Source organism: Amia ocellicauda, chromosome 16 (genome assembly GCF_036373705.1).
Source record: "Amia ocellicauda isolate fAmiCal2 chromosome 16, fAmiCal2.hap1, whole genome shotgun sequence".
NCBI classification, from domain to species: domain Eukaryota; kingdom Metazoa; phylum Chordata; class Actinopteri; order Amiiformes; family Amiidae; genus Amia; species Amia ocellicauda.
This window is the reverse complement of record NC_089865.1, coordinates 18,049,610-18,074,847: the sequence shown is the minus strand read 5'-3', so window position 1 is coordinate 18,074,847 and position 25,238 is coordinate 18,049,610. Positions and strand designations below refer to the sequence as shown.

Genomic DNA, 25,238 nt, shown 5'->3' with positions numbered 1-25,238 from the left:
CTAGTTTCTAAATATAAAGATGTCCACAGATTATAGAAATTGGCTGGGGAACACCAACTACTGCGATTCGGACGCCATCTTGTGTCTCGTAGCCACCTACACAGCGGCCACGTTTCCCGCTCAAATACACATGACATATTCAACACATAAAACACAGTTTTACACATCAACCTCCCTAGCTTCACATGCGGTGCACTTTCAACGCAACTAACTTAAAATAACTACTGAGTTACTCACACATTTGCAGGTTGGAGCCGAAAGGATACTGCCTCAGTGCTGGGGGTCCCCTCTGATCTGCGGGGGTGCGCCAAAGGAAGAAGAAGGTAAGAAAAGGATGACCGGGGGGTGGGGCGGGGTGAAAGACACTGATGAAAAGTGGTGTGTAAAAATAGGAAGCGACAGTGGGTAGGTGGGGGATAAGGAGTACAGGCTGATTTAAACTTCTATGTAGGTAGGAGGAAATCCGCGGGAAAAAGAGCATGCGGCGCCCCTGCACCAGCTGATACCGCGTTTTTACATAGGCGGGGCAAAAGCATAAACGGGCGCTGATAGGCAGATTGCGCTGCCACTCAAATTATACCTCACGGCCCCGCCCCAAAATCGCAGATTAAATTTCATATGACCAAGTGAATCTGCGCAATAATTCACATTGCCTGCTTAGTTTAATGTATTTTGTCTGATTAGACCAATATGCACACAGACAGGACAAATAGATTGTTCCTTTGGCTTGTGTACACACTATAATCTTCACTTAGGCTAGTTGCAGGTTCCCCATCACATAGGCCTGATTCTGGGAAGGAAAACCCATGTATATCCTATGGCAACAATTTAATATTATTACAATAATCATCATAATCTCCTGACACCTTGTAATACTTTTAATTTGCCAAATTATAATAGTTTAAATGTATACCTAGAAAGTGTCAGTGTTAAAGCTTATTATTTAAGACCAATTTATCCTGAGGCTCAATTCTGTTTGTTAAAGAAAGTGGACACATAAATCACAGATAATTAACAAAGCATTTTGATGTTTATGTTGTAATGTATATTTTAAACTGTTGTACAGTGGGTGACCTGGCCATCACTGGCAACATTGCTTTGTGTTGGAGTCTCACCATTAAACTTCCATCTTATCATTCAGTCACCAGAGTTTTACCATGATGAGGCTTTCAAGATGTATCCACTCATGTTCTCCTCAAATCAGCAACTGATGGCAGCTGGTACCTTGGCTGTGAAACCAAAACTCACCAAAACATCATTATTGTAAGACATGGTGTGCAAGTTGCAACTGCTAATGTCTAGACTTATCTGATCAAAGCACCTACTCACTAAACTCTTGATTGTGATTCCATGATAATGTTAAAGTAAGGGAGAAACCATTCAACTCTACATTTGACACATCAAGAGCAACAATAATTGTAATTGGGACAACCTATTTATAATGCATGTAATTAAACTACACATGTTCAGTCTTTCCACAAACTTATAACTAACTCAAATACTTGGAGTCACAATTGATTTTTGTTGTGGGGTATGTGAAATGAGATGGAGAAGTGTGCGAAGGGATCAGCTCTTTATTCATTGTGCACAAGGGAAGCCCCCACTGTACATCCTCAGTTATACAGCAGTGACTTACAATCATGTCATTATTTTAAATTTTAATGACTTCAAAACTTACCCTCCCAATGAAACCCAACCCTTTCCACTCAATATATATAAAACTATTGGATGCCGTTTATATTTGATATTTTAAATCGTTAAAATTATGTAAAGGACACCTATCGGATCAAAATAATATTTGTTGTATACATAATGTAACTAATTAAATTTTAAAGAATAGAGACGCGCACATGAAAAAGCGAAGAAAGATTTCATCATCACTGATGTCATGTCCTGTTTCGGCTTCCGTAACCAGCAGGGGTGGTAGTGTAGTTGCTGGGTTTTCAAAGGCTCGCCGTAGTAATAGTAGACGATAAACTATCAAGTACTACATGTTCAAATATGTATTATTAATATAGTCATACTTTCTAATGTAAAGACAAGTGCCTCTGGAATAACAGCACAGGTAAGTTTGTACCTGAAAAATACGACATGATACTAAAACGTGACGTGTTATAATGTAGCAAACTTATCTTGTAATGGAAGAAGCCTGAAATTGTATATTGCAGATTCACAACTCACCCATATTACATTTTAAGTATATGGCAGCACCTAATCCGGATCAAAACGAAGCCTAACCAAAAGCAAAACTTGTAGGCAATGAATAAACGAGGGAATTATGTAGCAGCTAACTTGGAATAGTGACCCCTGGTTTGCAGTGAAAGGTGGTATGAAATGTTGAAGTTGGTTTTATTTTAATAACTGAGCTCCTTGCTGATTTATGGACAGATCGTTTACTGCTGTCATTTTCTTTATTTTGTCACTTGCGCTAATATTGTGATATTAGTTAGTTAGTATCATACAGTGGAAATACAAAACATTGTTTTGATGGTCAGCCCATAGAAAAATCAAGTTTGTTTTATTTAAATCTTACAAAATGTTAAAACAGTTGAGATAAGTGTCCATTAGCCATATTGACAGAGTGTGCAGTGTCTGATCCAGTGAGATGTATGTCCATGTATGTGATGCAGGTATTGCCCCAGTGTTGGCGATGACAGCGGTGCCAGAATCCCAGTCGTTGTTTGACAGCCTCCAGGACTCCGGTCTGTTGGCAGGGCTGCAAGAGGTGACTGCTGTCCGGGGCCTGGCTGTGCCTGCCAGTTCTCTTCCTCCTCATGAAGGTGTGGTATGAGCAAGTCTTCTGCATACAGAGTCCTATTGTAACATTTTGAGCCAGCCGAAACTGAGATGATACAATGAAATACTCGCCAATGGTGTGGGGTGGGGTAACAAGTTTCCTAACCTGCCCTCCAGCTCCATCTGAAGCAAACTAATAATGACACAAGATATAGGAAATCATTACAGCTTCAGGATAGCTGATTTCTGACCTTTGAACTTGTTTATTGCATATATTCCATTATAATAGCAGTGTATATTTGGTTTACAGACATTTCTTAGGAAGAAAAAACAAAAAACAAACACCTGATCTGCTATCCTTTGTGAAAGCGAGGTGCCAGTGTTGGTATGTGTTGCTAATGCCGAGTCCTGTCCTCTCCTTAGAGGAGAGCCTCGAAACAGACAGCAGTAAGAGAGAGAAGGTGACCATCGGTGAGGTGTCTGACCGGATGTTTTGCTCTGCCTGCCAGTGCTCTTTTGACAGCCGAGAAGAGCAGGTGAGCTCTCCTAGGCCCCTGGATGCCCTTCTTGTTTTGGATTTAGTTTATTTATTTAAAGCTTGAGTTGAAAGAGTTTCCACTTTTCACATATTAAGAGGCTTCTACAGGGTGGATGTCTTCTAGTGAATCACTTTCTGATGCTTGTGGATAGAAGCCTGTAACACTAGGAGCCAAATAGCCACTTTTTTGTTGCCATTTGTACTTTTCTGTCCTTTGTGTATTTTGACTTACCTTCTGCTTGAATTAGCAACAAAATCTATGTTACTCCTGTGTTTTCAGAGAGAGCACTACAAGCTGGACTGGCACCGGTTTAATCTGCGCCAGCGTCTCCTAGGGGGGCAACCATCCACGGCGGAGGAGTTTGAGAACAGGACTGGCACAGGTACCCAACAGCACTGCATAGGCAAGGCCAATGGGGGCATCCAGGCACATAGAAAGACAGGTTCTGTCTTTGAACACCAGCTCAGAAACTGTCCCTCAGCTGTGGGCTTTTGTATTAGTTACCTTATGGTTTGATTGATTGAAGCTCATGCTGGGTAAAGGCTCAGTGTAGGTGTGCTAATCATCTGGTGGAAAGACAGATAATGTTGAGGATTCCCACAGTAAAATAGTTTGAATTCAGTACAGTTTATATTAAGTAAAGAAACACACCTGCTTGATCGCAGATTTTAATGCTTGTATTCCAGGCGAGCTCTCCAGTATCTCGGGGTCTGACTCTGAAGACGATAGCTCTGACAGTGACTGGGGTTACAGCGGCGATAAGGACAGTGCCTCTGCGGGGACAGACAGTCCTCTGGAGATGGAAGTGTCCTCTGCACGCCAGTCCTGCAGGGTGATTTTCCGTAACACCAGGGGGCAGTATTTGTCTGTCTACCGCTGCATACTGCACAGCAAAAAGGTACGCCACTGGGCACAGATATTATCTACACTGCAGAATATAACAGTATAGCAACCCAGCTCTGTATGTATATTAATCATTATTGCCTACACAGTCAGTTGGGAGCGACCTGTATCAACAAGGTTTTACATTGAAGATTTCTGGAAAATTAGTTGGTTTTAATTGTCAGTTGTTTGATAGGCATGATTTCAAAAGTATATGTGTTCATTGTACTGTCCACACCCTGGTACCAAAATCAGATTATTCTCTGAAACCAAACCTTTAAACACTTAATTGTAGACTTTGTCACACACTTTGTATACTCGAAAGTTAAGGAGGATGATGATGAAAAGAGCTTCTGATCGCTGTTAGCAGGACATCTAGCCCACTGGTGAAGAATAAATGTGAACCCTGATGTCTTTCAGATGGGGAGTGAGTGTGACCTGGCAGCCTCTCTACTGAATATCAGCAGCAAGGCAGTGTGGGTAGTCCTGATGACTGGAGGAGGGCATTTTGCTGGTGCCGTTTTCCAAGGGTATGAGGTCTTTTAATTTATTACAGAAAAGTGATTAATTATGCATTTATTGAACAAATGGCATACAATCACTATTTAATGATTCATCACCAAAGGACAGTCTTTAAGTAGGAAATAAACTAATAATAGTTATATTATTTATAATACGTTCTTTTAATAAACTACTGGGCATGTCTGGTTGTAAATTCCTTCTCCTGTTGTTTTTTCAGGAGGGAGATCCTGCAGCACAAGACTTTCCATCGGTACACAGTGCGTGCCAAGCGGGGCATGGCACAGGGCCTCCGGGACTCCCAGAACCGCAGCCACGCCCCCAAATCTGCCGGTGCTGCCCTGCGCAGGTACAATGAGGCAGCTCTGGTCAAGGTAGGACAGTCATTTCTGTTCATCACTCTGCTGTCTTAGAAGACTGGCTACTACCTCACCTATGAAAGTCTTCCCAGCATTCATTTTGGGTGCTTTGCAACCATTTTCAAACGAAACCAGGAAAGTTGATTGCCTGTCTGTGTTCAGCTGCTGCAAACTTCACTATGCAGCAACATTCACCAAAGTAACTGTAGAAGGATGAATTATACCTAGGGAATTCTGCTGTTTTAACCGTTTGATGTAGACATGGGAGATTCCTCTAGCATAATTACACACATTCATTTCATTGATATTGATGTGCTTAGCATTAATGCTCATGCTCCTGTAAATTGATTAAGCTCAAACAGACCGATGTTAAACTGTCCTTGATCATGCTTTCAGGATATCCATGACCTGCTAGAGAGTTGGGCAGAGCAGCTGAGTGAAGCCAGTATTATCTTCCTCCGTGTCCCCACTTATAACCGGGCCATCTTCTGTGGTGGGCGGGTGGCCCCGCTGGACCGGAATGACCCCCGTATCCGCTCCCTACCCTTCCCCACCCGTCGGCCCACCTTTCGCGAGGTCAAAAGGGTGCAGGAGACCCTCTCCACACTGCACGTCTACGGTACGCCTGTCCCAACCAAACGGGTGGAATAGGTGCCCTCTCACCTGTTCTGCCTTCAGTAAATTCACAGCCCAGACAAGGGTTAAATCTCCAATCTCAATTGCAGGAAAAGACACAGAAGTCTGTGACATCATCAGCCCGGCCAAGAAAATGTGGAAGAAAGCAGCCAAACCAGTGCAGAAAACCCCTTCTGACAAGATAAACAGTGAGATACCTAACCATGCTTATAGCTCAACAGGCTTATTTAACCTCAGCTTCAGATATATCTCATGTCCACCAGAGGATTCGAGGTTGTGTGATGTTGTCTGCATAGCCAGTAATTGTGCATGGTCATCTTGTTGCTGGTCTCTCACTCTCAGCTGTTGCAGTGGAAGGGGAGAGCTCAGGGGAAGAGAGTCCCGTGGGGGAGCTGGAGACTGTGGAGCTGACCCTGAGCACGCTGGAGCTCCGGGAGTCCGAGGTGTTCCCACACAAGAGGAGGCGCAAGAAAAAGATGAAGGAAGGCCTGAAGGCAGAAGGGGCAGGTACTCTACTCTGTTGTATAGTCCAGGATTTAGATCTGTAACAGTCCCTTATTGTTCAAGTTGAAGTTTGCCTCGGGATGCAAAGCTTATTCAGTCTTCCCCTGCAGTTCTCGCTGGTCCTTGTTAAGGGGGCTGCTGGGCTGTGAGGGCGCTGTTGTAAGCTTGAGGCTGTGTTAGATGGGGGGTGGTATACCGTAAAAAACGATATACCTGTATTGATTTATGGACCGGTCTGGACTATACCTTCATATCGGTATTTTAAATTTTTGTATGCTAAATTGAATAATTTACTAATGACCGTGTCATTCAGTCATAGCATTAAGCTGCCAATAAACTGGATTGTGTTCGCGTATCCCGCACCTTACTTCGCGGCTGTTTGAGACTGTGCAGTCTAATGTGAGACGCAGCTTACCAAAGAACGCCGATAGTGTTCGTGTAATGCAAATTTCCGCAGATTTGCACAGATCTGCACGGCTCCACCAATGGGATCGGTTGGATCCTGCAAATCTGCGCTAATAGAACGCGACCACCTTTCTTTGCAAACCCTGCAGAAATCGATGTAATTGGATTGCTTAATTTATTTAAAAAAAATTACATTATATTTTTTAAAATAATGGATGTAATTATTTAATAAAGCATTGACAATGCTAAAGTGTCGATCTAGAATTCTGTATCTATGGTTTTGACAATAACTGTTACCAGCTTCATTGTGTAATGAAAGTTGACAAGGGGGCAGCAGTAGTTTTCATTCAGCTGAACTCGTCCCTCTTGATTTCTGCACAATCTTGTCTCGCAGCCGCAGCTCGCCTCCCGCAGAAGCGTTTCAGCTGCGCAGATGTCTGTGGGCGGCGCTTAGTGGCAACCCACAGAAACACTCCGAGAGCATGTGTGAGTCTGCGCAGAGCTGCGCTTCTCAGTGAGACCCTTGTTCTGGAGTGAATGCGCCTCAGACAGATACCGACAATAAACTCCTTGTGCACGGGCAGCACTGTGGAGTAGTGATTAGGGCTAGGGATGGGCGATACCACTGATTTTATTTTCGATCCGATACCAGGTAATACCAAGCCTAGTATCCCAATACCGATACCGATACTTTTAAAAGTGTTCTTATGTACATAAAAAGGGGAAATCTTTGTGATTTCTACAGTGAAAATTGGTAAATACAAACATCAAAAATTATATTTGAAAGCCTTTACATTAGTATTAAACTACCAATGATCAGACTTGTTTGTTTTCTGTTTAATAGCAGCAATTATAAAACACATGTTCAAATTGTTCTGGCTGGCATAAGAGTTATATTCACCAGATCATTCCTGAAGGTATCAGCAACCTGAGCTCTTTACTTTCAAAATGGTAACATTTTATAAGATCTATCCTGAGCAATGCATATCAGTTTTTCCACAAAATTGATATAATGCATTCAGATATTGTTTGAAAATGTGTCCAATCTAGCAGCCTATTGAGTGAGTTTACATGCAGAACCAAACCCCGGCCGGACAAAATGAGGTTATGGCAATAATTCAACTGAAGTGTTTACATGCACAGCAATACTACGATTACACAAAAAACCTTGTTTACATGGGATCGGTGAAATAGTGGGGTTTCTCTTTACACAGGACCTGGCGCCGGTTACATAGTCAGACATGAACGCATTTAAAAAACAGATAGAAATCTTTGATAACATGCCCAGATTAATCAAAGTGTTGGGCAGAAATCTTGGGGTGTTAACTGCTATTAAGACCCTGATTATAGATATCAGATAAAGGTGTTTACATGACTTTTTACATAGCCAGATATTAACCTTAGTCGGGGTATCGGAGTATTAGTGTATATGTACATGCACCCACTGTAATGTTATGCTCAAGAAATACAAAGTATTAACTGATTTCTGTTCAAATGATTAAAATAAGCTAATATTATCACTTAGATAACTTGATAATGCCTGCCTCTCAGAAAAGCTTCTGTCAGAGAGCTCTGCCTCACATTGTCACCAGCTGGTATCGATATGTTTATGTGAGGATCGATTCTCAAAAATGAAACGTCAGGATCGGAAGTATCGATACTTTGGATCGATCCGCCCATCCCTAGTTAGGGCTCTGGACTCGTAACCGGAAGGGGTTCAAATCCCGGGTGGGGCAGTGCTGTTGTACCCTTGAGCAAGGTACTTCACTTAGATTGCTCCAGTAAACTGTATAAATGAGTACAAATGTAAGTCGCCCTGGATAAGGGCGTTTGCTAAGTGCCGATAATGTAATGTAATTGCGTGTGGACATAAACAAACAAACGTGATAAATGCACAATGAATGAAGATGAGATGGAGGAGAGGAGTGTGGGTGACACTTCACAGCAAAGTGACCCAGTGAATCTGTCCTGAATAGGGAAATGTAATTCAGGTGTGTCCTATTATTTTTGCTATAAATAAATAATAAATACTATCATACCATCAAAAATGTTAAAAATACTGTGATACTGTATTTTGGCCATGTCACCCAGCCCTAGGCTGTGTGTGTGTGTGTGTTTGTGTAGATGCTGTATGTGGGGTGGATGAGAAGCAGGGAGAGGACTCTGAGAGCGCAGACCCAGGGCTGGCCCAGAGGTCAGAGAGACCAGCAGGGAGGAGCAAACCCAAGAGAAGCAGGAAGGCACAAGGTCAACCTTCAAGGCAAGGTGAGAGAGGCTGGGGAAATGCAATCACACCACTGCCCATTATTGTATTATCATCATTTTAATTATACATTTTGTAATGAAGATCATCCTTTGTTGTCTAAAAAAAAACTCACGTTTTTTTGTTTTGTTGTACATTTAAAGGGAAGGTCCCATCATTAGGAGAAAGGAACCTTTTTTCTGATACCCTACCCTAACCATTTTTATTCGCAGCACTGTTTGGTGATCACACACTGTTTTTTTCAAAGCAAGCAATTGTTTATCGTTTTCCCATCCCTGTAAGATTGCATAGTTTTGCTCTTGTGTTCCTAGACGCCGGGCCAGAATATCAAGAGTACGGCCTGCGCGACGCCCTTTTCACCGCCTGTAAGTGTGGAGACGTGGAGACCCTGCGCGACCTCCTCCGGCTTCCAGGGCCAGAGGAGGCCGAGGGGAGCCGTCCTCCCGGGGACGTGCAGGCTCCGACAGCCTCTGCCCTCCTGAAGAGCGAGATCAACCCCTCAGGGTTCACCCTCCTGCACGTGGCCTCCGCGGCTGGACACAAAGCGGTGGTCCGACTGCTGATGGACGCTGGCAGTGACCCTGCAAGCAGGTACCTATCGTGCAGTTGTCCGCAGCTCCAGTGACTCCTATTATTGAATCGCTTCTGTCTTTAGTCAAGAGAAAGATACATCTGATGACTTTAGAATCCAAAAAGATAATGGATGTTTTTTTGTGTGCGTTGTGTGTTTTTTTGGGGAACAACAGCCTTATTCTTTGAGAGGAGCTGAACTGTTTTTAAAGAGTTACACTCGCCCTCTCTAGAGACAAGAAAGGACAGACTCCCTACTCTGTGGCAGCTGAAAAGGACACCAGGAATGAGTTTCGCAAGTACATGGCTGAACACCCTGATAGATACGACTACTCCAAAGCACAGGTAGGCCAACACACGGCTACCGAAGATAAATCACATATGAGAAACCAGTCAATCACAGAAAATGTCAAAAAATCGGCTAAATGTTAGAAATATTGAATCTCAAAATGAGGGACACTGAGGGGAAAGTGTTTTAGTGGGAAAATCATGAGCATTGTGTAGCTGAATGTGAGTGTGTTTGTGCGTGAGGTCCCAGGGCCTCTAACAACAGAGATCGAGTTGAAGAAAACAGAGAAGAAACGAGCGCAGAAAGCAGTGAAGAAGCAGCGTGAGAAGGAGCAGAAGGAGGAGAAGAAGAGGCAGGAAGCTGAGGAGGAGGAGAAGAGGAGATATGCAGCACTGAGTGATCGGGAGAAGGTAAGAGCAGCTTTGGAGAGGAGGTGTGGATGAAGCACTGACTATGGACTCTGTTCAGATCAGCTCTGCTTGATATTTCCAAAACTGCCGTGCCCCTCACTGAAACCTGTGTAGTTAGTAACAGAATGAGAGTGAATTTACAGATGATATTGTCCCTTCTACAGAATACTAATTCCTAACATGAGAGTGATTCCGACATCAAACATATAGAGGACCATAATCTAATCCTTTCCAATATGATTCACTTTTTTCTAATGATATACAAAATAGTTGCAGACAGAACACAATGCCCATTCTCCAGTCCAGGAACAGATCATTCAAATGTAAATTATTCATTTGTACTTCTTTTAACGGGGCCTCCCTTGATGATAATTTCTCCCATAGAAGGTGTGAATGCATAACCAGATGTTGACTGGTTTTCCGTTGCAGCGAGCCCTCGCAGCAGAAAAGAGGCTGGCCAGCCAGATGGCAACAAGTGGGGTCACTGTTTCCAACCCAAGGTATCACATTTTCATGTTTTTATTTGTCTGTGCATGAAGCGAAGGGTGATAATTAATCTAAGAGGTGGACTGTTCTGTAGTTTTCCTTCACAACTGCTTCTGAAAGGCCCTTTTATAAAGTGTATTTTCGTGCCTCTGTTCAGTTTTGAAAGACATTTACAGAAATACCCCCCAGGTGGAAAAATATGACTACTGCACGTTCTCTGATATGAATGAGCTTTGCCTCATTTGACAGCCTGTGCAGTACTTTGCCATGTTGTGTTTCAGACGCTGCTGGCAGTGTGGGGAGACTCTGCTGGGGAAGATGCCCTTCGAGTATCTGGACTTCTCCTTCTGCACCACGCGCTGCCTGCAGCAGCACCGCCGCACCGGAGCCCCCCCCAACCGGCCCTGATGCATTTGCTGCCCCCCCACCCTGAAAAACAACCAGACCGGCAGGTGCCCGTGTCCCTCCTTCTGTGGTGACTGCCGTGGACTAACACTGGTGATAAAAACACTCGCAATTTTTTGTGTTTTTATTTTTCTTGTTTAACTTCCATTAAAATAGTTAACTGAGAGGATAAGTTTATAATTATGAAAGAAATTGTTTTTAAGGAAATGGGTGCTGCCAGATTTGAAGATTAATCCACACTGACTTTTTATGCAATCACACATTTAAAATCATAACAAATTCTCTACTTCTCTAAACAATATTTCTGTTAACATCAGTATGTTTGGGCTCAATATCAGATTGCATACTAATCAGAAGACCCATAGCCATTGGTTTGATTCAGATATCCAAAGCACTGCATTAATTAATAGGTGATATGTTTGACACATTGAGCCTTTCTGATTAACTTTATGTATTTGATCTTCAAGAAGAACATTATAATATATGGAATATCCAGATATTCTCTGTTCAAAGGGATATTTTTAATCATTCATTAGAGAAATATGTACCATAGAGACATTTTCCACTTAGAGTGTGAGTATTTCTGCCTTTGGTAGCACTAAACACAATCTCATAAAGACAACTAAGACCTACAAAGACAAAGAACTATGAAAAAAACAAGTAAGAAATGAACAGTAATTATATTACAAAGTCAATCCTGGAATAGTTATAATTTAAATATAGGGTGTATATATATATATATATATATAATGCATCTTCATACCGAGTGACACATATGTAAAAGTTTGATAAGGTTAAAAAGGATCTCAAATGACTGAAGTGTTTTCAGCAGGATATTTTCTTAAATATGAAATGAGAATGTATGTAATCTCAAAGAGGGACAACAAGAAAAGATGTTCTAATAAAAGACAAGGCATGAACCTTTGTAATATTGTATTTTGTCCGAACCGAACACCTGCAGTAGTCAAATGCCTATTTTCACTCCAGAAACACTAAAGGGGAAACCCATCACTTTAGAAGAAACCACAAACAAAAAAACAGGCAGGACTCAGGCTTCCTTGTAAAAGACCAAAAAACTAAATATAAAACTATATGTATTATCTCAGAATGCATTCTATTTTAACAAAATGTTTAATATTTTGTTTTTCTTTAGCAGAATGAGAACAAGCTGGAAATTACTAATAGACATCATTACTGTTGAATAGTTACTGTAAAGAGCTGCTACAGGTGGGGACTGTGAGTGGCATCTATGGAGATTTATGAGGTCTTATATGACCCTCAGCCAAAAATTGTTGTGAAAGGTTTTATTGGATTTATTTTATCATCCTTTTAAAATAATGAATTGCTTTTCTAATTGAGGTTACTATTGTATTGATAAAAGTATAATATAAAATGTAATTTCTGCATGGAAGAAAAATTAATTTTGAATTGAGCACGGTACCTTTCACACATTGTACTGGCCACAGCTTCCACACATCAGCAGTACAATGTTGATCGATAGCAGTCTTTTAAACACTTACACAAAGGATACTTTATGCAAGAGTTTTTAATTGAAAGAATCGTCCAACATTAAAAACTAAAGTCTTGTACAAAAATCACACCTGCTTTTGAGGCAGCAACATTCCTTGGAAAATTCATTCTTAAAAAATTGCTTCCAGAGCTATCTATTAAAATTGAACAGGCATGTCAAGACTTTGTTCTCCTGTGCAACATTTGTTTTTAAATCTATTTTTCAAACCCACACTGCCATTAGCAAAATCTCCTTTAACCCGTTACAGTTTCTCTTGGTAAATGCAGAAAAGAATCTTTTACCAATCACCTGATGTTAAACACAGTTTCTTATTACTTTACATAGCTCTCAAGTTTTGAAAACAATGCGTGAGATTTGTCACTTAAAAAAAATGCAGGGACAGAAACTGCTCCCACTGGCAAAACCAGCAGCCTGTGGGGGTGTGCGCGTATTTGTTGAGCTGGGGGAGGCATGCATATTTGTTGGGGGGGTGGATTGATGCGCACATAATATTTTTGTGGAAATGCATGAGATTTTAGCAACAGGGCGTGAGAGCGTGAGGTGAAGCCTCAATGCGTGAGACTGTGTTTATAAATGTTTTCTCTACAGCTCAGACGAATGAAGCTATAGTCAAACATTATTTCCAACAAAAGCCTTTTTAGAGTCTGTCACGAAGCAGCAGGAAAACTGCTTAAACTGAAGTGTGAAAGTAATTCCTGTCCTTTCAAAATAAAAAAAACAATGAAAAAGGAGTAAGTAGGCCTAGATATATGACGAAGGCAGGATGGCATTGGATAGTTCTGTGGAATTAATCCTGAATGCGCTGAGAGAAGGACTGGAGACTGAAGCTCGTCCTGTCTCTCTGGGTTTCAGGGTGAATGAGGTGTCAGGACCTCTCTGTGGATCTGTTGAGCTGGGCACGGTCCATGAACAAGACGCGGGGATCAGAGGGCACTTCCTCGAGCTCCAGGACAGTGATGTTGTTAGGCTGGGAGGTGCTGAGCAGAGGTCCTGGGACATACATTGTCTGCTGGGGACCCTTCTGCGGCCAGTATCGTCCCAGATTCACCCCGTTAATCCACACTTGTCCCTGAGAGAGCAAGACAGACCAAGAAGAACAACCATTCATTCACAAACGGGACTCTTTAGAAAAAATATTCAGATTACTGTCTCTAAGATAAAGGTTGCTATTAATAGGTAAAACTCAACGTAAATGCATCACAAAACACGAACACCAGCCTCTACATAACACACAATCTGTGATATCCTTTCCAAGCAGGTGGAGCCTTGACCTATTACTTTTGACAATGTAGTGTATATTGACAAGTCGCAAAATGTAAAAGTCTCTTTACTCTTATTACTAATGTAACTACTAATCAGGTTAAATGGTCTTACAATTATAATTATTTATGACCAAATGACACATTGACAGCTTTCTTAAGTCAACATCAGTCACATGAACACTAAGTTCAAAAAGCTGGGATTTGCCAAGCTGCTACTCACCTTGGTCCAGCCTCTGAGCTTCAGAAAGGTGTCCCAGGCCAGCCCCGTTGGCTCCAGGGTGCCCATATAGAACACTGGTCCTTTACAGTCCTGGCTGCTGGCTGTGGGATCGGTGTGTTGAGGCTGGGCATGGGGCCAGCCAGTGGCTATGGCCCCATCGATGTCAAGAGAGTAGATCAGCCAGTCAGAGAGGATATCCTGCCCCAGGTACAGGTTGCTCACAAGACCCTATGATTAGCAGTATAGGGAGCACAAACCAGTTAAAGAGCTTTACTCAGTCATGATGGTTATACATTTGACAGCCAGATCCCTCACCCTCACCCTCAAACGACTTTATTGAATCTAAAGAGTATTGTTTTCACCTTATTGAATGAGTTCCTTGATCCATAAGAAACAGCTGCAACTCATTGGCTCAGACTGGAGTTCAGGTCTGGCTCAGGTCTTCACTGCCTTACCTTAAGGTCATTGATATAGGGTCCGAAGTTGACTCTGCCCATGTTCTCCACCAGGATGTCCAAGGTGTCACCTTCTTTTCCAGTCACATTCAGCACCAGAATTGTCTCTCTCTCCAGCAAACCCTGGAAGACCTGCCACGACATGACTGACTGTCAGGTACCGATACACTACTATAAGCACTGTTATCTGTTGCGAGGGGCAAGAAATTATTAATTTAGTTTGCTCTATGTTTATCTGTTTATCTGTGTAGAGGTTTCAAAAAGTCACAGATTTGATTTCAAATTGTTTTGCCAGACCCTGACCATCATATATTCCCAATCCCTGGAGCCGACTTAAAATTTGTATGCAAAACTTCACACTAAAACTACTTAAAATATTGTATACTTGTTTCGTTTTCTGTGTATATCGATGTGCTTCAATATCAGACAGCAGTCGTCTTTAAAAGAGGAAGCAATTGGTGCAGTAGTTACCTGCTGATATCAATGTTTATAGTTTGAATGTTCACCAAGTGGGGTTACCCTGAATACAATGATCATTTATCCAACAGATGTGATACCAGGCTGTAATTCACTTGAAAGGGTCTGGGTCTGTGGCAAACACAGGCTAAATTCGCTGTTCTGTGGTGCAGTTACATGACTCTTGTTCAGTATATTAGAAGAGGTTGCTGCCTGGGGAAAAATCGCTACAAAATAGTGACCTGCTGCTTTGACAGGGCACTTCTCCAAGTCCTCTTACCCCATTGACTAGGACGTAGCCACGGTCATGAACGCCATTCAGAGGGGAGATGAGGGGCGTCTTGTCCTCGAGTGTCCTGGGCAGTTTCGTCCTGTACAGAACGTATCCGTAATACTGAAACACACATATGCACACAGTCAGGTTAAGGCAATAGAAACAGGTTTGCTAAACCTCCAATCAGAAGCACAGACCTTTATTTATTTATTTGTTTGTTTATTAATAATGTAAATTGACACCTAATGCTGAAAAAGCCATCTTGTATTTACAGTATAGGCCCTCAGTTAACTTTTGAACATGCTGCTCGTTTCTAGTTGCCAGGACACAGCCTACCTGTTTAATCTCCTCGAAGGTCAAAGGGTATTGGGAACGGAGAGGGCCCTGTGGGGAGAGGGTGTCCAATAGGGCGGTGATGTTGCCCACCTGAAGAAAAGAAGAGATTACAGCTCAGTTTGCAAAGGGAAATGTGTGGAACAATACAAGGCAGAACCTACCTTAATAAGTGGACAAAAATAAGATACCTATAACTTAGGAATGACTGTCAATTACAAAATATAAAAACGGCCTGGTGTTTTTGCTACATTTGTATTGTCTTGCTCTGAAGGCTGCTCATTTGAATAGGGCTGAATTCAATCATCATAACCTGTGTGTCGTGGTAATTCAGTGAAGATTACTGCTGCGCAATGACTGAAATGCCACGGACCTTTTTGAGAGTTACAAAGCCATAGGCGTACTTGGGAGTGGCAGGGGGCATGGGTCCCTCAGGCACCGCACGGAACTGGGAGAGAAACAAAATAACACATTTATGTCAGAAGGATGGATTTGTGCCATTGCCAAATATTTCTATATTTGTCTGATGAATTTCTGTTTCTGCACCACCTTCAACTTCAAGAGAAAACATTAGCAAGCCGAATCACATTGTTCACAAGGAGTGCTGCTGTTCAGATGTCTTCATTAATAAATTCTAGCCGGGTCAGCTGACAGATATCCAAGCGGTCCTCTAACTGTGTACCTTGCTGATGACGTTCTTGATGGCTAACAGCTTGTCTGTGGGGTCTCCAGCCTCTGACAGAGGGGCATCATAGTCATAGCTGGTCACCACCGGCCTGAATCCGGTGTCGTAGTCGGCTCCTACAACAGCACCGCAACAAAAAACCCCACAGAACTCAAATCACACACTACCGCACATGGCCACCGGGGAATATATGTTGGGAGTGTTTTAAATCTGGACTGGTATATTTAACACCATATAAACCCAGCTAGTCCTGTGAAGTTACAATGACACGTATAATATATGCGTTTATGAATTCACGATCTTTGGCTTTTGGTGAATGTCCTTCCTAACCAACTACATGTTAAACAAAGTTTCACTAGACAGACAACTTAGATTCATCTTATGTTTAAAGAGGATGCCACGCCAGAATTTCAAGAAAATATCTTGAGAGTCTCATATGCGACTTACCATTCCAGTATCCGAAGTTAGTTCCCCCTTCAAACATGTACCTGCAAAAATAACTGGATCAGCTATCTTCAAGGGTGAAGAATTGAAGAATTCCACTTCCGCACTACAGATTGTGTATAAACAAACCCAGTTAAATACATTTTAAAATAATATAATACCTGCTTCAAAATTAGTCACAAAGATGCGTTTTAAGTAAAGGCTATAGGATGAGTAAGAAACATGGTCTGAGTGGAACACCATGATGAACTGGGGTCTCTCACATGTTGACACTGGCTCCCAGGGTCAGCATGTCGTCCAGCATCTGGCTGACCTTCTCCAAGCCCACCTGGGCATGATTGTCGCCCCAGTGATCCAGCCAGCCTGTGTAGAACTCGGAGTTTACCTGTGACACAGCAGACCCGGGTCAGCAAAGTCATGGCAGCTCTCCTTTTTAAATTTTTCTCACATTGCATGACCAAAATGAGTCCTAATTCATAATAAGGAAAATCTATTTAAGCTTATATTATTGTCATTTATATGTGGAAAATAGTGCATCACATTCTCGTTGCTGAAATGGTAGCTGTGGCTCAGTACACTCACCAGGGGACCACTTGGTTCAAATCGACGCTGCCGTTGAAAAGCTTTGGTGATGTTGGTGTCTGAGACAGAAATCCAAGATTAGCTCAAAAGACCACTGCTGCACACGGCTGTTACAACAGCTCATATTTAATAAAATCCTGCTGTGTGGCCTACCTGTCCCAAAGTCAATAGTGGCGTAAAGGCCCTCTAGGGTCCCGCAAGCCATCTCTGAGTCCGTGTTGCCGTCGGTGGTAAACAGGAAGGTGTCCTCCAGAAATAACTGGAACAGCGTGTGCAGGTGGCGGAGGTAGTTGTAGTCGCAGGCGAAGTAGCTCCCGTACTCGTTCTCCACCTGCCAGTGTACAGGGGGAGAAAACTTTACAAACCCAGAGCTCTGTCCAATCACAGCGGAACTGCATTCAAATCTAAAGTGCTTACAAGCGCAGAGAATGTTATTAGATCGTGTAAAGCACACTCAAGTTGAAATCGTTCCTCTCTTTATCTGTGACACCAGTCTTCATTGCTTGCAATCCTGATATATTGTTGGGATTATGTGATAATTAAGAAAAAGTACTATAAGAAAGGAAAAGTAAAACTCGCAGTCTGTTTTGACAATTTCAGAAACCGTGAACGTAAACTGGAATTGTGGAACTTCAAATTCAGAATATTCTGCTCTGCCAAGCTTCACAGTACCTGGACACTGATGATGTTTCCTCCATTGCTGTAAAGCCAAGGCTTCATTTTGGGCAGAAGCACAGCCAGCCAGCTATCTACGGCCTGCAGATAATCTGGAACGAGGAACACAAGTAGACTGGTCAAGATCTTTGAGTCAGTCTTTCACATATCTGATTTAATAACTAAACAAAAAAAAAAACTACACAAAATTGCCTAAATTAAACTACAGCAGACGTTAATAATAATAAAAAAGAGTAAGTAGCATCCTGTTTTGCAATCTAAACGTACAATGCCAATGAATCTCTCAGTAGTGTATGACAAAGGGAAGTATCTCATGACCTACAAATGACAGTACTCACAGTTGTTGTATATGAAGTGTACAAACTTCTGTTTATTGTCTGATAGTGTGTGGTATCTCGTGTGGAATCGCCCCCAGGTGAGACCAAAAGACATACCTGGGTCTGCCGAGCGCAGGATAATGTTGGGCTTGTGGAGAAGCCAGGCCGGAAGCCCACCCTATGAAAGAGACAAAAACACCAGAGAATATACCAGTCAAAAAACCCACCAGACTTACACCAGTTGTAAGATTCCTTAGTATTTAATTGGTGGTGTTGTAGCTTTATATTTTTTTTAGTGACCAATGTGAGAGAAGTCAGAAGAGTATATTACATCATTTTCATATCATGTATCATTCAGTATAATTTTACATATCATGGGAACATAACATGATCTGTTGTTTTGACTGTCCTGACATTACTCACAGTCTTGCTTTGCGGTCAAATATTTATACTCTGCACGAACTGTACAGAAACCCAACAGACCTTAGCTGCAGAATTGCACATTCTGGATTACTAATTACATGCCTACAGTAGGAGCAGGAGGACAAAAGCAGACACTCAGTAGAGCATGATCAAAAGCATGTGATTGCCAGTCAGTCGTCTTTTCAAAATGCGATGACTTCACAGTATTTAAGTAAATAGGCCTCAATGACACTATGGGTTTTATGAGTCCACAGGCCATTCACTGGTTAGAACATGTCAAAACTGCTTACTGGACAGATCAGACAGAGACCAGTCACTAAATGACACCTTGCTGAAACCCCTTTAGCACTGTGATCTATATATTTTTACAGTATTCACAGCTTCAGGTGGGATATAAGGGCAGATTAGACTGTTACGATATGTTACTCTCAGTATACAATAGCTAAACCTGCAAAACTATGCAGGGACTATCTTTTCCTCTGACCAGGAACATTAATGAGGAGAAATAGCTTGTAATCACAAAGCCTTTATCTCTGTAGTTTTGCATAGGAAATTATTAACATAGTGCAAGGTATTACATGCAGGTAACAAAAATGTCCACTATAATTACACTATGGGAAGAACAGAAATAGATGAAGTAACGCATGAGAAAGACCTAGGAGTCTACGTGGACTACTCACTTTCTCCATCCAAACAATGTGGGGAAGCAATACAAAAAGCAAACACAAAGGGTATATTGTCAATAGTGTAGAATTTAAAACAAGAACAGTAATGTTCAGACTGTACAGTGCACTAGTTAGAGCTCATCTGTATACTGTGGACAGTTCTGGGCTCCACACTTCATGAAAGATATCGCTGCTCTAGAGGCAGTTCAGAGGATCAACCAGACTTATTCCAGGTCTGAAGGGAATGTCCTACTGAGAGACTGAGGAACTGAACCTTTTCACCTTGGAACAGAGGACACTATGTGGGGACTTGATTCAAGTCTTCAAAATCATGAAAGGCATCGACCACATCAAACCAGAGCAGCTTTTCCAGATCAGCAGGGACACACACACCCGGGGACACAAATGGAAATTGGGCTTCAAGGCATTCAAGACGGAAAACAGGAGACACTTCTTCACAGAGAGAGTCGTCACAATCTGGACCAAACTCCCCAGCAATGTGGTTGAAGCTGAAAATTTGGAAACATTTAAAATCAGACTGGATAGGATCTTTGGATCACTTAGTTATTAACAGACATTGTGTTTTACTGTTTTTTCAGAGCCTAAGGATCAAGGAACCACAGCATTCACAGTCTGGTCTCCATCACCACAAGCCAGAACCCCCAAGCGTCTCAAACGTTACGCTCTTCTGGTGCCACCCAGCCACACCGATACTCTAGTCAACTCTAATCGTTCTGCCTATCTACCACACAATACTGTGTCAACTTAAGAAGACCCCTGCCACTAAGACCCACCATCTCCCACTCTGCACAGATGTAAGGGCCTGGCCGCAGGATCACCAGCAGGCCAGTCTGGTTGGCCAGGTCCAGGAAGTGCTCCAGATCCCGGTCACCGCTGAAGTTGTAGATCCCTGGTGTGGGCTCGTGGTAATTCCAGGGCACATACCTGCAACCGCACAGGAAGCCAAGACAGTGGGACATTTAACTTGTTATTTAAAAGGTGACACACTCCCATGGATTTGAAGGCCCTTTACAAATATTTTCTTATCTTCCAAACACTGGGTTGGGGCCCCATTTTATAATACGTTTTGAAAGTAATTAACCACACCTCAAAATCTGAACTCAGCTGAAGACATTATTTGGAAATGCTGAAAAACATGAATGCTGCATGTATGAGAATGGTTTTATACATGTGAACTCACGTCTGGATGGCATTGAGGCCAGCCATGTACATCTTGAGCAGCCTATCCTTCCAGTAGACTCGCGGGATGCGGGAGTAGTGGATGCTGCCGGAGATGTACTGGAACGGCGCTCCATCCTTCAGGAAGCAGTTGTTCTTGTAGTCGACACCGAAACTGTGGCCCTCTGACAGCTGGGAAAACACAGAGACATGGAGGATGGAGGAAACTTAGCAGGGGGTTGGCAGCTTGTGTGTGCGGACACCAAGAGATCTTTCACCTGGAGTCTACCATACATTTATAGAAATGTATTTACTTGATCAGTTAATGGATTTGCAGACTAGATTTTGTTTTAAAGGAAAAAATATAAAACAACTGAATACATCGACAGTGTATCACTGTTTCAGTCGCATGAATGCCTGATAAGCAAGAAACATTGTTCAACTGCCCTTCAAATTTAAATACCATGTAGCATTCAAAGTATTTCACAAGACGATTCTATGTAATATACAGAATTGAGGTTTTTACCATTTACAGGACATTGTCACAGCACACCAGTTCATTTCTGTTTGTGAACCGAACAGTTTCTACGGGGCAAACAGCAAAGTTTATTTTAGTTTTACTTTTTGTAGAAGATCAAAGAACTTTTTCCAAGTATTTGAAACGCTTGCATGTAAACTCCTGTAACATACAGCTATTTATTTAGCAATCAATCCCTTTTGTGCTGCAAAATATATTCAACTAAATCCTCCAAGATCAGCTGCTTCATCGCACAGCTGGCAAACCAAAGATTTTAAAATGCTGAACCATACGCTTCTCTAGATGTTAACGAAACATTGGTATTTTTATAAATGCATTTGAATGTTTAAAGACAATATTTAACTTTAATATGTACTAGTCTTGTACCATGTACAGTGTTTCCACGTCCATTCATATTGTATTGTATGAATATTCATAATATTGTGTTTATTCGAATGTTATTAATAGTAATTAATTTGCTAAGCAGGCGCCATGGTCATGGGTGACATGATCACAAGTTGTAATTAAAGTGAAAGTACATACACGCCAAAAGCTTTAAAGCAGAAAGCAAAAGGTTTAAACACAAGAGACCTACCTCCGTTCGGCTTGTTACTAAAAAAAGTAAACTTGTAACAAAAATGAAACCAGGTTTAAGCTTCATAATTCGTGGTGCTGCCTTCTTCAGCGCATGCTCCGTCGGTTCCAGTGGCAGAACTATTCGCTAGTGATCGGGAGGGATTGTGGAGGTATGATCGATAATGTAGGGACGGGAATGAACAGAAAGTTGTCCTGCACACTATGCGTTACACAGTCATGTGATAAAAGCGCTTTTTTCTGCTGGGTCCTAAGCTGTGCCATGTCATTTTTGTGCGTGGATATTTAAGCCTCAAGCATTTATGCCTGTTTTCATGCATGTATGTATGTTATAATCCAGTATATCTGGAAAATAAACCGTTATCTTTAATAAGGGATCTACGAAGATTGATAGGCTTAACACAGGGACAGCCCCTATACAGTACGTTTTGGCAGTCACCCTAAATTATGAGGGTCCGTTTCGGAAATATTTCAAACCTTTCGTGCACACACATATTAAACACTCACACATTCACATATGTCACATTCACACATGCATCCATACTATACTCACACGCAATATACTGCACGTATCTAGCTTTACTGAAAGAGCTGGGGTATTGCAGTACGTCTGCTCTGCATGTGATCTGTGCACAGCATCACTGAATAACACGGGGCATTCACACAGGACGAGTACTGCAGGTAATATGTGTGACTGAGCTCAGAAAGCACGACTGCATTAAGTGTGAATACAGGGTCGAATGCAGCCTTTAATGCGGGTTTTCCATAATTAATCTAAAGTCCTTGAGTATTGTACAATTAAGTAGTACTGCTAATAATACACAAATACAGGAAAACCATTAAGTGTCATGATCTATATATTATTAAACATTAAGTTAGCATTAGTTGCATTATCTTCTTAATCTTGTGGTTAATGTTGAACATATTAATCAGCTAAATGTATTAAATACATTCATACATGCAAACACGGTTACTATACAGGGTTTTTCTTTGTTTGCATAGTTTCAGCTCTTTAGTTTTATATTTATTCACTTTAGTTCATTCCATGGTTTATTTTGTGCTTTATTTCACTAGGTGATCTCCCCTCCACAGTCTGTTCTAACTAGCAAACATTTTAATTGATTGTTAATTGGATAATTGGGAACAGATTTTTCCTGGTTTTTGTTTGTTGTAGGATGGCCAGCCTGGCCAGGATTGTGTGGGTGGTGCGGTGCGGTGCGGTAGTGAGGGGAATTATTTTCCTGCTCTCTCCTGCACTTCACTTGTCTTGAAATGTTTGTACCTCAATGCCAGAAGTATGAGGAACAAGACCTAGAAGCTAAAGTGCCGGTGAGTGTGACTATGATGCTGTAGGAGTGACAGAAACATGGCTTACAGAAAATTATGGGGATGAACACAAATTGAAAGGATACAAACAGTTTAGAAGAGCCAGGCATAATTGAATTGGTGGGGTAGCATTATATATCAGAAATGACATTGAAGCAGAATAACTCAAATTAGATCCTGCTAAGTAAATGTAATCATTGTGGGTACAACTTTTGAATGAAAGATCTGTAGGATTAGTGGTAGGAGTGTTACAGACCACCCAACTCAGATATTCAGAAAGATGTTGCACTGTACAGTGTAATCAGGACTGCATGTAGCAAGGATGTGGCTTTTATAATGGGGGATTTCAGTTTCCGAATCATAGACTGGGAAAGCCCAGTTGGGACTACAGAAGCAGAAATCGAAATGTTTGAGAAGGTAAATGACAAACTCAATTTGTCTAAAAACTAAAGGGACTAGCAGAATTAAAAACAAACAAATCACCTGGGCCAGATGGTATATTTCCTACAGTACTTAAAGAAATTAGGGAAATTAAATATAGGCCACTAACTCAAATATTCCAAATGACACTTAGAACAGGGGATGTGTCAACTGATTGGAAGACGGCAAATGTCACACCAATCCACAAGAAAGGTGACAAAACCGAGCCAGGAAATTACAGATCATGTCTTACTAATTTATTAGAATTTGTTGAACATGCAACTGTAGCTGTAGATCACATGAACGCATATGATATGATATACTTAGATTTTCAGAAAGCTTTTGATAAAGTACCATATCAAAGGCTGATCCTCAAATTGGAAACTGTAGGCCAGGGGTGTCAGACTCCATTCCTGGGGCGCCACAGTGTCTCAGCAGGCTTACCTAAAACTTTCACATTTTACAATCCCTTATTTGTTGATGACTCAATACATTGAACCCACAGAACAAGAGAAGGTTTAAATTAATCCAGTTAATTGTTTAATTAGACCAATTAAGGAGCCAAGAGCTGGGCTGGAACGAAACCCAGCAGACACTTCAGCCCCAGAGGACTGGAGTTCGACACTCCTCCTGTAGGCATTCAGGGTAATGTAAGTAGATGGATTATGAACTGGTTGATGTGTAGGAAACAGAGGGTGTCGATTAGAGGAGTTGCTTCTAACTGGAGTGAGGTTGTTAGTGGAGATCCACAGGGATCAGTACTAGGGCCTTTGCAGTTTCTAATCTATATTAATGATCTGGACTCTGGGATAGTTAGCAAACTTGTCAAATTTGCAGATGATACTAAAATAGGTGGCTCAGCAGATACAATCTCAGCAACACAGGCTATTGAAAGGGACGTAGATAATATTCAGTTGTGGGCCGACACCTGGCAGATGAAATTCAATGTGGACAAGTGCAAGGTAATACATGCAGGTAACAGAAATGTCCACTATAATTACACTATGGGAGGAATAGAACTGGATGAAGTAACGCATGAGATAGACCTAGGAGTCTATGTGGACTCCTCACTTTCCCCATCCAAACAGTGTGGGGAAGCAATAAAAAGGCAAACACAATGTTAGGGTATATTGTCAATAGTGTAGAATTTAAAACAAGGGCAGTGATGTTCAGACTGTACAATGCACTAGTTAGAGCTCATCTGGATACTGTGTGCAGTTCTGGGCTCCACACTTCAAGAAAGATATCGCTGCTCTAGAGGCAGTTCAGAGGAGAGCAACCAGACTTATTCCAGGTCTGAAGGGAATGTCCTACTGAGAGACTGAGGAACTGAACCTTTTCACCCTGGAACAGAGGAGACTACGTGGGGACTTGATTCAAGTCTTCAAAATCATGAAAGGCATCGACCACATCAAACCAGAGGAGCTTTTCCAGATCTGCAGGGACACACGCACCCGGGGACACAAATGGAAATTGGGCTTCATGGAATTCAAGACAGAAAACAGGAGACACTTCTTGACACAGAGAGTCGTCACAATCTGAACAAACTTCACAGTGATGTGGTTGAAGCTGAAAATTTGGGAACATTTAAAAATAGACCGGATAGGATCCTTGGATCACTTAGTTATTAATGAACATCAAATGAGCACGATGGGTCGAATGGCCTCCTCTCGTTTGTAAACTTTCTTACGTTCTATGTTCTAACAGAAATTATTCATCTTCCATTTGATTATGTGACCTGTAGGTGGTGCTATTAGACGGAGCTTTTATGCACTCAATCAAAAATATGTCCTAGTTTTTTTTTTTTAAGACAATCTATTTTTACGTCTTAATAGCAGCATTCTCACGACCCCCATGTTAAGAACTGCTGTAATACT

The 25,238-nt window shown here is 41.7% G+C and overlaps 2 protein-coding genes across 4 annotated transcripts; one reads left to right on the top strand and one right to left on the bottom strand.

The window, feature by feature from the left end:
- The first annotated feature begins 1,900 nt into the window (after positions 1–1,900).
- Positions 1,901–11,923, top strand: ankzf1 (ankyrin repeat and zinc finger peptidyl tRNA hydrolase 1). 3 transcript variants are annotated; one of them, XM_066687351.1, is made up of 16 exons: positions 1,901–2,065; positions 2,631–2,780; positions 3,160–3,272; positions 3,555–3,657; positions 3,962–4,173; positions 4,578–4,687; positions 4,897–5,050; positions 5,432–5,654; positions 5,761–5,859; positions 6,014–6,178; positions 8,705–8,845; positions 9,155–9,434; positions 9,647–9,758; positions 9,945–10,112; positions 10,542–10,612; positions 10,880–11,923. In XM_066687351.1, exons 2-16 carry the CDS (start codon positions 2,651–2,653, stop codon positions 11,004–11,006), a joined length of 2,208 nt encoding a protein of 735 aa, XP_066543448.1. In that variant the 5' UTR covers positions 1,901–2,065; positions 2,631–2,650; the 3' UTR covers positions 11,007–11,923. The 3 variants fall into 3 exon arrangements, with proteins under 3 accessions (XP_066543448.1, XP_066543447.1, XP_066543449.1); XM_066687350.1 differs by having other exon boundaries at positions 8,672–8,845; XM_066687352.1 differs by lacking the exons at positions 1,901–2,065; positions 3,160–3,272 and having other exon boundaries at positions 2,700–2,780; positions 8,672–8,845.
- Positions 11,503–21,820, bottom strand: glb1l (galactosidase, beta 1-like). Its single transcript, XM_066687353.1, has 16 exons — positions 21,617–21,820; positions 20,527–20,696; positions 20,120–20,270; positions 18,355–18,415; positions 17,918–18,012; positions 17,399–17,576; positions 17,246–17,304; positions 16,927–17,048; positions 16,667–16,707; positions 16,217–16,335; positions 15,908–15,982; positions 15,538–15,627; positions 15,208–15,321; positions 14,472–14,603; positions 14,017–14,244; positions 11,503–13,603 (listed from the first exon to the last, which is right to left on the bottom strand). Exons 1-16 carry the CDS (start codon positions 21,680–21,682, stop codon positions 13,400–13,402), a joined length of 1,905 nt encoding a protein of 634 aa, XP_066543450.1. The 5' UTR covers positions 21,683–21,820; the 3' UTR covers positions 11,503–13,399.
- Positions 21,821–25,238: the final 3,418 nt, after the last annotated feature.

Coding starts and splice junctions, on each gene's coding strand:
- ankzf1 (XM_066687350.1), top strand. CDS start 2,651: ATGACAGCGGTGCCAGAATCCCAGTCGTTGTTTGACAGCCTCCAGGAC. Junction 3,273..3,554: donor TTGACAGCCGAGAAGAGCAG/GTGAGCTCTCCT, acceptor CTGTGTTTTCAG/AGAGAGCACTACAAGCTGGA. Junction 10,113..10,541: donor CACTGAGTGATCGGGAGAAG/GTAAGAGCAGCT, acceptor TTTCCGTTGCAG/CGAGCCCTCGCAGCAGAAAA.
- glb1l (XM_066687353.1), bottom strand. CDS start 21,682: ATGAAGCTTAAACCTGGTTTCATTTTTGTTACAAGTTTACTTTTTTTA. Junction 18,416..20,119: donor TCTGTGCAGAGTGGGAGATG/GTGGGTCTTAGT, acceptor TCTCTTTCATAG/GGTGGGCTTCCGGCCTGGCT. Junction 13,604..14,016: donor AGCTCAGAGGCTGGACCAAG/GTGAGTAGCAGC, acceptor TTGCTCTCTCAG/GGACAAGTGTGGATTAACGG.